The sequence below is a fragment of the Chroicocephalus ridibundus genome, chromosome 10, assembly GCF_963924245.1.
Source record: "Chroicocephalus ridibundus chromosome 10, bChrRid1.1, whole genome shotgun sequence".
NCBI lineage: Eukaryota > Metazoa > Chordata > Aves > Charadriiformes > Laridae > Chroicocephalus > Chroicocephalus ridibundus.
In genome coordinates this window covers 13,252,363-13,264,750 of record NC_086293.1, presented here as the reverse complement: position 1 = coordinate 13,264,750, position 12,388 = coordinate 13,252,363, and the positions used below count along the sequence as shown (strand labels likewise).

The 12,388-nt window shown below is 39.5% G+C and overlaps 1 protein-coding gene across 1 annotated transcript in view; it reads left to right on the top strand.

Annotated features, from left to right (window-relative positions):
- PPP4R2 (protein phosphatase 4 regulatory subunit 2) overlaps positions 1–12,388 on the top strand; it is a 34,300-nt gene that overhangs the window by 11,640 nt on the left and 10,272 nt on the right. Inside the window, exon 3 of the mRNA XM_063347973.1 lies at positions 10,727–10,897. Coding sequence (XP_063204043.1) covers positions 10,727–10,897 — 171 coding nt within the window. The remainder of the gene's footprint in view (positions 1–10,726; positions 10,898–12,388) is intronic.

Genomic DNA, 12,388 nt, shown 5'->3' with positions numbered 1-12,388 from the left:
TTGCCAGAAGCATTTAAGAAACTAGTCTGCATTGATGCCCAGGGGATTTTACTATGTAAATCTGTTGTCATTGTTTGGAATTTCCCATGTTAATCTGCACTGTGTGGATGGTGAAAATAGCAACAGTGTGCAAAATGATGACACTAAAATTAATTGTATCAAAATAGTATTAAAGTAAAGCAAGGGAAGTAGAAAGAAAGTTTAAAATTCAATGAATATTTGAAGCAAGAGTGGAATTAAGAAAGGTGTGTTCTTTTATCTGGTACATGAGGGCTGCTGCATAAAGGAATGGCTGTGCTCTCTACTCATCACATCACACATCTTATTCTTATCTGTAGCGTTAATTTTGTGGTTAGATTAGTGATCTGCTTCACCTCCCTGTGTGTGGGATCACAGGAATGTGTGGGAGCAGCAAAGCAGGCTTGTCCCTTTCTGTGTAGACCAGATATGAAGTGAAGTATGTAGTGGGGCAGCGGCCTCCCTCGTTGTTGTGAAACCCTGGCTGAACCACAGTGCAACTCATCTCCCCGTTAATGGGAGTTCAGTGTTGACGGCTTTCTCTCCCAGAATTTTTTGGAGGTATTTTCTGAAGAAACTAAAAGCCGTTTCTCTACCATTGAGCGCTCCTCATTAAGAACCAATCTTTATTATTTATAGAATAAATAGTGAAATTCCGGTGCAAAACCTAAAATGTCAAATGGCAACAAGGGTGGTTTGGGTTGGTTTTTTTTTTTTTGATGAAAAAGCTGGGAGTTGCATTTTACAGACAGTTCTTAACAAGATTTTTAGTTTGTGCACGCCCTTCTATGTAACTGTGTACTTCCAGATATCCTCGTTTATACTCAATCAATATGTCTGAAATCAGGGTGTGCTAAGTAAGGTAAAAATTAAAAAAATTAAAACAATGCAAACAGATGGAGTAGACTTTTTCTGGATAACAAGGTCAGCTCCCCATGCTGACTCCCAGGTTCTGCAGCCAGGGGCAGGGACCCACCCTGGGGCTGCTCATGCCTGGGGGTAAGTTCTGTGCTCTCTGGTGGCCTTTGGTTTGAGAAGTGGCATATTCCATCTAGTCTGCAGTATTCCTGTTTGGATATATCTTGCATTGAGTCTGTGGAAGAGCACACTGGAAAGTTTGCCAGCTTGCACAGGGGTTTGAATTGAATATGTGATTGCTGGGTGTACTTCTTTTTCTGTGCCTTTCGACTTTTCAAGTAGTTTTGGATATCCCATTGATAGACCAGGATAGAAAAGGAGTTAACTTAGTTTGGATGAAACTTTAACTTTGTTTCTGACAGCCTGGGAAAATTACTGTATTTTAAAGTATATTTTCATCTTCTATGAGCTCTAGACCAAGGCACAGAAGAGAGGAAACAGTTATTAAAGTTGGCAAGTTATTTCACTTAAAACCACCTGTTTCCTACTAGCAAGTCTCTGTGGGAGTGTAATCTAAGTCAACAACAATTGGGGAAGGGTGGGCTAATACAAGTGACTTAAATCTCTTGTTACATGTTAAGTGAATCCCTCTGAGATTGTCCTCTGGTTCTTTCTTTCTGTGTTCTGAGGACTTTGCCTTAACATCAGTTTAGCTGAACATGAAGTGTTTGAATCCTAAATGTACTATTTTGTACTTTCCATTTTCTGCTTGTCAGAGAGCTAATAGTAGGAGAAGGATGGGCAGGGAACTGATCCCTTCTTTTACTAAGTTCTGGTGTTTCTTTTATGGCCTCTTCAATGAGGAGAATCAATAGTCGATCTACTTTGTTTTCCTTTTTATTTTATGTTCTTTGTGGTATATAGCATCTCGCCAAAACAGATGGCATCCTCTTAAATTTTAAACCAAGTAATTCTGCAATGAACTTAAACACTGAAGTCTGCAGACAGACATCCCACCAGGACTCCTGGGAGTCTTTATGTTTTAAGTACATAGTGAGGTCTCTAGAAGCTTAACATCTCCTCAATATAATGTTTTTCTTAATTAAACCTGTAATCTGTGAAGCAATTCCAGAAAGATTTACGAAATAATTGCAGTACCTTCATTTCAGGAGGGAGCCTTATTTCAGGCACTCCGAATTCTTCCTCCTGTTCTTCAGTTAATTTTAGGTTTTGTCCCGCTTATTTTCCATGGGTCTTACTGAAGTTTGAAACTTAAAATCCTGTAGAGTTTGTCTAAAGTGTGCAAGCCATATGTACTACCATAGTGTTATGCCTGATATTTTATTACAGTTGCTAAAAGGGAGATAGGTAAGTTACCCTGGTTGTCTTCTGCACTTACGGAGACTTGTAGTCCAATATACGCTTAAAGTCCAAGTCATGTTCTAGTGTTGGGAATCACTGTGTTGTAGCAAAGCCTTTCAGTGTAGTACTAAATACACAAGAAAGAATGATACGGCTTGTTTGACATGGATAGTTTTTATTAAAAATAGTAGGGAAAGCACTGTGTTTGTATGAAGGAGGTAGGGATTACAATTCCATTTCCTTTCCTTGTTCTGGTTCTCTGAAAGCTAATGTTTTTCTGTGATTCTCCAGACTACAAGGCTTTCATCTCTGTTTGAGGTTCTTAAGTTGCCATTCACTGTTACTTGGTTTTTAATGTTTGTCGAATCTTGCCCAAACGACTTTGTTAAACATTTCTGGCTTTTTGCTCTTTTTGTTGAAATTTCAAGTCTCCAGAAATGAATATACCAAGTGGCAAAAGAATCAAATATAAAAGCTTGTCCAATGGTCAGAAGAAAATTTCAGTTAATTCTCTGACATACAAGAAAAATCTCGATAGTGCAAGCTATTGACAGAGGTTCTCCTCTCTCACAGTAACCAGTGTGGTAGGGGAGAAAGCTGCTTTCTCAGTTTCATCAGTACAAACGTTTTGTGTAAGCAGGAGATAAGGGAATGGGGGGGAAAGTCTTTTGCACTCTGGGAGCGATAGGATTAGATTATCTCCACATAAAATGCAATTTTGTTTTTGATATGCGTGTTTAGAAAGATGAATTCTGTGTAAATCACGTTAGTAGAGAAGCGATCGTACCTTGCAAGTAGCTTTGTGCTAGTAATTCTTTTAAATCAAAGCATAGCATCGGATTTGAACTGCTTTCTGTCTAAGGTGACTCTGTCCCTCGTTGAAGAGTGCTGTTTGTCAAATAGAACTGGTGGGTTTCTAAACTTGGTTGATGTTGCTGGCAAGCTTTGGGTTAGTTGAACAGAAAATCATGTAGTTCAAGTACAGGTGTGAAATAGTTTGCTATATAGTTTTTATAGTTTGCTTTGAGAACAAATTTATTTAGAGTTGTGTTCTTCCTTGTTTCAGCTCTGGTAATCCTAGATTATGTCCCTTGTCTAAACTAATCTTTTTTTTAATTCTTCCTTCCCTGTGCAATGGAGATGTTTTTGCTGCCGCCTCAACTTTCAGTGAATAAGTATGTTGTTGTAGTACTGTTCTGACTATGGAGTTTCCTTGTTCTCCTTTGTGTCTTTCTTCATAGGGCGTTCTTGTCTTTACTTAGTAATTCTGATCCCATCCTGGGGTTTTTGTGTGTTTGTGGGGGGGAATTTTTTTATTATTTTTATGTATTGGAATTTTTTTTGCATAGCCTGTCATTTTACTTGATCTCTACTTACTTATTTCATGTCTTATGTCTTCCTCCACCCTTTTTAGTCTTTTCTTATGTGACCTCTCTAATTGTATGTAAATATTCTCAAAACTTGCTTATGTTTCTCATATTATTGTCTGTTGGGTCAAGTGCTGTCTGCTTTCCTGTTTAATTTCTGTAAAACATAACTGAGTATCTTCAAACACTGAAGTCTCTTCCATCCATGTTTGTGTTACACTTCTAATTTTTTTACTTAAATTGTAAGGTCAGGGACTGCATTCTGGTACAATATTATGGTGCTAACCATTTTTTCATACCCTAAAGCACAGTTATTAGCATATATTAAATCTAGGACATAGTATCATGTATTTAAGTACCGTACAAAGACTGAACTGTTGGACTGTGTGTTAGCTTCTGTGCTTTCATCTGTTGCTTGGCTATTAAAAGCTGCTTCTTAAAAAAAATTTAAATTGTTGAGTTAGACTACTGTAATTTACATTGGTCCTGGGAGAACTTGAGATGTGTGGTACTGCTTGATATGTGTATCTACACAAGCTGTAGTTCTCAAATGCGTTGTGGTTGCTTCTTTTTAGACATTCATTACTGTCTCTGGTGACTTTTTTTCCTTGCTAGGTGCTTTTTTCGTAAAGTCAGTTTCTTCCTCTAATTTTCTGTTTTGTCAGAGCAAAACCTTTAGGCTGATATAAGGAAAGGATGGTGCAGGAGCTAGTGGGAGGGAAGCAGAGGACTCTTTATTTAAGAAGAAAATGCCAGCTTATGATTTGGAGTGTCTGTGAAACTACTGGCTCGTTAGCCCAGGGGAGCTGACTTTGTACAGGTATATTTACACAGGATGACCCAGATATTATGGTGAAAGATGCTTTAGATATACATAAAATGTATATAACTTCAAAGTTGTCATTCTTTGGAATGGAAGTACACTGAACCAAAACACTTTAGGATCAACTAATATTTTGAAATACTGTTTCTGAAGATATTTGTGCAGATCATAGAGTGTTCACAGTAATTTTTTCCTTTGAGTGGCTATAAAGCTCTCAAAAGTTGCTAGTACAAATACACAAGTTAGCGTAGTGGACAGGAAAAGCATGGTTTAGAGACATAAGTGTGCATTTAGAAAAGGCTGATTACATACAATGGTGAGTGGGAAGAGCAAGTTATTTATAAACAAGCCTGCTCAGAAGAAAGCATTAATAGTATTTTCTCCATGGAACGTCTTCAGTTTAGTTTCTTTACAGAGCTGAAAGTGTTTGTCAGTGTATGAAACTTAAATGAGGTTGCATGTAAAGCTGCGGAGATTTTTCTTTTGCTTCCATTTGGATCTTCATCTAACTACAGAAGGTATTGACCAAACTTTGCTCATTTTCAGTGTCTCCCATTTGGTAACAGAATAGCGGTCTTGCCTCCTAATGCTAGAGTTGTTCTCAGGGAGCTTGTGGTACATGTGGAAGGTTTTTTTTTTTTTCTTTTCTTGAAAACAGGTTATTTGCTACTTGCTTATCTCTTCTCACTACTGTTGTCTGGCTTTCCAACACACCAGTCTTTTAGTGTATGCTGATAACTTAAAATTTCTAGAGGAGTAGATTAGATTGTTTTGATAATTAGGAGGAAATGCCACTTCTGACTTTTGTGCTGTGTTGGCTAAAAGTTCTACCCATCATTTATGAACTAATTGGCTTTCTCTATGGATGAGATGCAAGTGAATTTCAAGAGTTTAGCGGATACCAACTTGTATGTGTCACTTTCATAGACTGGTAAAACAGGAAAGGTAACTTTTGCTCTTTTGACACCTGCTTTTTATCACTTCCATGGGAGTAAATGGAAATTAAGAAAATCTTACTGTCCCTGTAGAAATGATATTTATTTTTTTCAGACCCAAATTCATTATCTTAGCAATTTCTTTCTCAGATACACAGCCAGATACTTTTGTAGATTGATCTCTTATAAACACTCTAAATAAAAAATAGTGTTCAAACTTTTCAGTACATTGGCACAAGTGTAGGTAAGTTTCTTTAACAAATAGACATAATTAAGCTTGCTTAAAGTAAAATTCTTTTATATAAATCCTTTATTAATCCACCTTGTATTATGTTTCTTTTCTCAGGACTTGTTCAGAGTTAGCTTTAAACTGGAGGCAGAGTTCACACCTGTGTAGGAGGTAGACAGTCGGTGTCTGATGACATGGTGGTAGATGCTGCTGTTGCTGACAAAGGGTCTGGCCTTGAGGAAAAAGAAAGCAATTGCAGTTCTGGATGAAAGCAGAAAGAGCAGAAACCTGCTTTCCAGAGCTGCTTCCCCTTGCTTTTGAGTTATTTTCTTCCTCCTGTAGGAATAGTGTGTAGTTCTATCCCGTTCCTAGCAGCCTTGCAGACACAGAATGATAAGTGATGGGAAAGAAAGAGGGAAGAGAGATTGCTTACTGTGTTGGTGTGAAAGGTAGGAAGGAGCAAACTGAAGGATGGTGTGCAGTAGTTGGAGATTCTTCATCCTAGGATAATGACAGAAGAGTCAGGCCTAAAAGAAACAAGTAATGTGCATTGTTATCCCACAGAAACCGTCTTCCTCCATCCTACCTTCCAGGAATCCACAGTGCTGCCACTGTAGGACTGAATTTTGCCTACGCAGTTGAAGAGTCTGGAGCTGACTCAGTCTTTTGTGGTGCAAATAATATTTCCTGTTGAGTGGCTGGAGTTACCATGTAACTTACTGGTACTGGGATAAAACTGTTCATCAGAAACTGGTTGCATAGATTGGAAATGCTTCAAGACCATCATGTAAATGGGAGCATGTTTTAATGTCTAAATTACAACACAGAGGTCAGGAGATTATGCTCTATAAGCATGACATACCTCTGTGACTTTTGAAGCAGTTATTTATGGCACAAACTGCAGTTACATCTCTGACTACAGTGTGAATGTACCACTTGCTTTTAACCAGTTAGCTTTCATGCTGTTGGTAGCGCAGCCACAGCAACAGGGAATTTGGCAATGTTGAAAAAACCTGCTTGAGAAACAGACTAAATGTCTAAACAGCAAACCTGTCCTGAGCTGCTGCTGCTGTGGTTACACTGCTGCTAGCAACAGCTTGTTTAGTTGATTTAAAGCTAGAGTTGCTGTATCTGGGTTAGCTGTAGTCAGGCTTGTGACTGCAGGATGCGTTTATCCTTAAACTGTGCTTCTGTTTGTAAGCTGGGCTGTGTCACCTGCTTGAGAGTCACTTATCCAGTGTTTTGAGATGTAGGATGAAAGATGCTTTTAGTGTCAGTATTGCAGATGCAAGTTCTTAGCCTTTTGACAATAGAATAAATAGTAATTAAAAATACTTGGGTTTAAAACAAGTGACAGTTTTCTAGACTTCTAAATAGAGGTAAAATGTTCCATTCTTTGTTTTCTGCAGCTTTGGCATTGTAAGAGGAGCTGGTGGGTACTGCTTTCAGGCAGTTGATTGTCATTTTAAACTTTGTTGGTTTATTTCAGTGGCACATGTCTGATGGGTTAATAATCTATGAAAAGATAAGTGTTACTATTTAGCAAGAAATAAATAATAATGAAAACAGAGAACAGCTCAAGTTTTAAAGTGTGGAAAAAATATCTAAATGGATTTGTCAAAGTGTTTAGAATAATAGTGGAATCACCTTTTGTGAGGTAAGTAAAGCTCTTGGGATGTTCTGTAGGGAGTAATCCTACTCTGACATGGGGCTATTTATTGTGTCTCTTCTGTCTGTGTTTTGTGATATGCTTATGTATTAAATCTGTGATTTGTTATGAAAGCTTTGGTCTCATGGTGGTAGCATTGCAGAGTTGGTTTTGGGACCGTCTGAGGAACCTGAAGGTGCATAAGTCCATGGGACCAGATGAAATCCATCCATGGGTCCTGAGGGAGCTGGCAGATGAAGTTGCCAAGCCGCTTTCCAACATATTTGAAAAATCGTGGCAGTCTGGTGAAGTTCCCACTGATTGGAAAAAGGGGAAACATAACCCATGTTTTCAAAAAGGGAAAAAAGGATGACCCAGGGAACTACAGGCTGGTGAGTCTCACCTCTGTGCCTGGCAAGATCATGGAGCAGATCCTCCTGGGAACTCTGCTAAGGCACATGGAAAATAAGGAGGTGATTGGTAATAGCCAACATGGCTTCACCAAAGGCAAATTGTGCCTGACAAATTTGGTGGCCTTCTGTGATGTTGCCACAGCATTGGTAGATAAGGGGAGAGCAACCGATGTCATCTACCTGGACCTATGCAAAGCATTTGACACTGTCCCACACGACATCGTGGTCTCTAAATTGGAAAAGCATGGATTTGATGGATGGACCAGTTGGTGAATAAGGAACTGGCTAGATGGCGGCACTCAAAGGATTGCAGCCAATGGCTCAATGTCTACGTGGAAATCAGTGACAAGTGGTGTTCCTCAGGGGTCAGTACTGGGACCAGTGCTGTTTAACATCTTTGTCGGTAACATGGATGGCGGGATTGAGTGCACCCTCAGCAAGTTTGCTGACGACACCAAGCTGTGTGGCGTGGTCGACATACTGGAGGGAAGGGATGCCATCCAGAGGGACCTTGACAGGCTTGAGAGGTGGGCCTGTGAGAACCTCATGAAGTTCAGCCAGGCCAAGTGTAAGGTCCTGCACCTGGGTCATGGCAATCCCAGGCATAAATACAGGTTGGGCGGAGAATGGCTTGAGAGCAGCCTTGAGGAGAAGGGCTTGGGGTTGCTGGTGGACGAGAAGCTCAACATGAGCAGGCAATGCGCACTCGCAGCCCAGAAAGCCAACCATGTCCTGGGCTGCAGCAAAAGAAGTGTGGCCAGCAGGTTGAGGGAGATGATTCTGCCCCTTTGCTCTGCTCTGGTGAGACCCCACCTGGAGTACTGCATCCAGCTCTGGAGTCCTCAGCACAAGAAGGACGTGGAGCTGTTGGAATGGGTCCAGCAGAGGGCCATGAAGATGATCAGAGGGCTGGAGCCCCTCTGCTATGAGGACAGGCTGAGAGAGTTGGGGTTGTTCAGCCTGGAGAAGAGAAGGCTCCAAGGAGACCTTATAGCAGCCTTCCAGTACCTAAAGGGGGCTACAGGAAAGCTGGGGAGGGACTCTGGATCAGGGAGTGTAATGATAGGACGAGGGGTAACGGTTTCAAACTGAAGGAGGGTAGATTTAGATTGGATATTAGGAAGAAATTCTTTACTGTGAGGGTGGTGAGGTACTGTAGCAGGTTGCCCAGGGAAGCTGTCAATGCCCCATACCTGCAGGTGTTCAAGGCCAGGCTGGATGAGGCTTTGAGCAGCCTGGTCTAGTGGGAGGTGCCCCTGCCCAGGGCAGGGGGGTTGGAACTAGATGGTCTTTAAGGTACCTTCCAACCCCAAACCATTCTGTGATTTATAGTAGTAATGCCTAATATTGTACATTGGACACAATATAGTATTCTGTTTTGGCTGTGTAATGATAATGGGAGCAATCATCCAGTGAGACTCCATGCTGTCTGATCTATCCAAGCTATTCCGTTTTGCAACTTTGTTTCTTCTTTCTGTCTGTTTTTGTTTCTGGTTTTATTATTACACACCAAGTCTTGCATTCCTCTCTGTTGTGAGGTGCTTAATGATTTCTTGTGAAGGGAAAGGGAGGTTTGCTTTCATCTTCCGATTTCCCCCATTCTTGCAAATTTGTCACTCCTAATAAAAGATGGGGGTGCTGCGTTTGAGTCTCTGTAGATAAACCTGATCTAAGTTTTCCCCCTTTTCATCTCAACTACTTCTTTGAGACCAAGGAGAAAATTAAGGCAAAGATAACATAATGGCACTGGTTGGTTTTTTTTTTTTCTGCTGAAAATGGGCTGACATGACTTCATTGGCCTGTGGTTTTATATTTGGTAGTACTGGTGCTTGAGAGCAGCATGCAGGACACAAATGCTGTCACTGTGCTGGGGAGTCAGCAGAAATTGTTGTATCAGCCTGACAGAAGGTCAGATGTTATGTGGGGTGGAAAATAGTCAGGGGTGTTTACGCTAGTTTTATTGCCAAAGACAGCCTGTAGAAATACAGCCTCTGGCTGAGTAGTAATTCTTTCAGCAGGAGCTGAAGGGCTGTCCGGGGGTTTGGTTTTTATGCTTGTTTGATTTGAGCCTGTTTATTCCAGATCGTGTATGTTATAGATAAATGTCAAAGACAACTTTCTGTCTTTATTGTTGGTTTGTTATTCTCCCTGTTCCTTCTTTTTCTCCGCTGGCATCTCCATCCTGTAGCTGTGAAAGCTCCTGCATCAGCATGAATAGAATAAAATTGATTGAACTAAATCATTTACTTGCAAGTTGCTCCCTTTGCTGCTAAGAAATGCATGAGCCAGAGGAGGCCCAGAACAACTTCTGTGCCTGTTGTGTGGGGCAATTGGTGTAGAAAGGCTTTCTCAGCAGTTTCTCACCTTGAAAATTTCAATATATAGAATTCTATGAATGATAAAACTCTTAAGTTGTAAGGCAGAAGGTAATTTGTAAAGATCTTAACAGATTATTTACTATTGTGGGAATGTTTTTCAGGAGTCAAAGTTGTTTTGCTCAAGTATTCGTCAGCAACTAACTGTGATACAAAATATGTTTGTCTTTCTGAGAAAAAGGGACACTGTTAAATGCTTTTCAGGTGCACGGATACTGAGCAGTTAGTTACAAAAGACCTTTCAGTAAGATATGTGTAACGGAAGCAGATAATGCTGTGTACAATTGATGTATGGTTTCCAGGCTTGAAACACCTCTTTCTTTCTTTTTTGTTTTTGCCTCTTTCTCTTGTGAGCACAGTGAAAACTTTAGGTGGCATGTAGGCTCACGTAGGTAAATTGTATAGCATATGTGCATATTTCACATTTAGGTTTGAATTTTTAATGGGTACTGGTTCTTTAAGGAAATAGCTTACTCTGTTAATGGCAATTGACTTGTGAAATATTGTTTTACTGTAATTATTTAAATAGTTATCATGCTTTAAAATTCAGGAAGAAAAATAATACTGCATTACTTGCCTCATTTATCTTAGGACTGGCATTACCAGCATGAATGTTGTTTTGCAAACATAAAGTTAAGCTTGTTTTCTGTGGTTTTAGGGCTGACATGCATATCTCTTAATTCTTGTGTTTTACGCAGGGTTCAGTGGTCTCAGTTTAAAGGCTATTTTATTTTCAAACTGGAGAAAGTAATGGATGATTTTAGAACCTCAGCTCCTGAACCAAGAGGGCCCCCCAATCCAAACGTGGAATATATTCCCTTCGAAGAGATGAAAGAAAGAATTCTGAAAATTGTCACTGGATTTAATGGGTATGTATCTTTTTTTTTTTTTTTCTAAAATCAGGATAACAAAAATACTTTCCCAGTTTTAACTTAGTAGCTTTGTACTGTCTGTGACTGTGTGTTTTGCTTCCCCAAATAGATGAGCAGAAGCAAGTATATACCTTGGAAGTACATTGCAGTAGTTTCATAACTTTCATCCTGTGACATCAGTTACTTCAGTTTTTTTCAATATGTAGTTAGTAATACCATGCTTCATTGAAGGGTATTACTAAAAAACTATGTGCATTTAACAGGTAAAATAGATAGTAAAGTCAGATTTATTTCAATATATTTTGAAATACCTAATTGAAAGAAGTCTTTTCGTGTTCAGTTCTTAATTGCTTTGTGGCAGTTCAGTACCTTTTGAAGTAATGCCGTGACAAACATGCTTCCCAGGAAGCAAGGTATACCTGGCTTTGAATTGTTAAATTATGCCAGATTCAAATTTATAGACCTATTGCTGACAGTGTCTTAAAGTGTATACCCTTTGGTTTTGTAATTATGGAAGTTTTGTTTCCTTTAAAATAAAGCTCCTGATTTTTTTTGGTCTTATTTGGTGTGTCTTTTTTAATATAGTGTTGTTCCTGTTTCTAAACTGGATTACATAATTATCATAAGCTGAGATATCCTGCTTCTGGGTCTCAATGCTTGCTTAGAGACTTCTTCAACATTTTTCTCAGCTTGTCAGTAAACGGCATGCTATAAAGCTTGCCTCCCTGTTAGCCTGAAATTTCAGATTTGAAGGTGCTACTAACATGTCTTTAGTATCATATTTTGATGCTAGGTTAATGATTTTTACTGTTGTTGTTCCATACTACTTAATTTATTTGCACTTTAAGTGTCTCTTAGAAGTCAGATCTCCTCTCTCCCCGCTGCCTCTAATTGTTCTCATGTAGGATACTTCTAAGAATGTGAGATTCAGCTTGTTCTCGGCTATCCAATATTTATACCGAGCTACTTCACTGAAGGAATTTAAAAACAAACCTATCCTTTATGCCCGAGTCTGCCTCTCACCCGCCTCCCCCAGCTTTTTGTTAATGCTTCGCTACCCACAAAATTTGTAATGTTCTCTCATGGAGACAGCTAATGAATGGGCTGCTGTTATCTTCTCTTGTTCCAAAGTGTGCTAAACAAACCTCTGGGTGACCAAGTCCGGAGCTCGTTCTGTGGCTGTGCTATTTTAATCTATTGCTGTAACGCATAAGAGTGTTCAGCTTCCTCATACTTCGAAGTGAAACACCCAGTCTTTGAGGAAGCAAACTGTGTACATTCGTTACCTTAAAGAAAATAATGTTAGGATGTTCAGAATCTAGGATTGTAGAATAGTTCATTTAGTAAACCCTACAACTCCTACAGCGCGGATGTGATTGTGAAAGCTGAATCATGCGGAGATGTGTCCAAAAAGTAACAAAAGCAGGTTTTGGTTTGTGAGATTGGATATACTCAGGCTTCTTATTTAGATTTGTGGATGTGATTTCA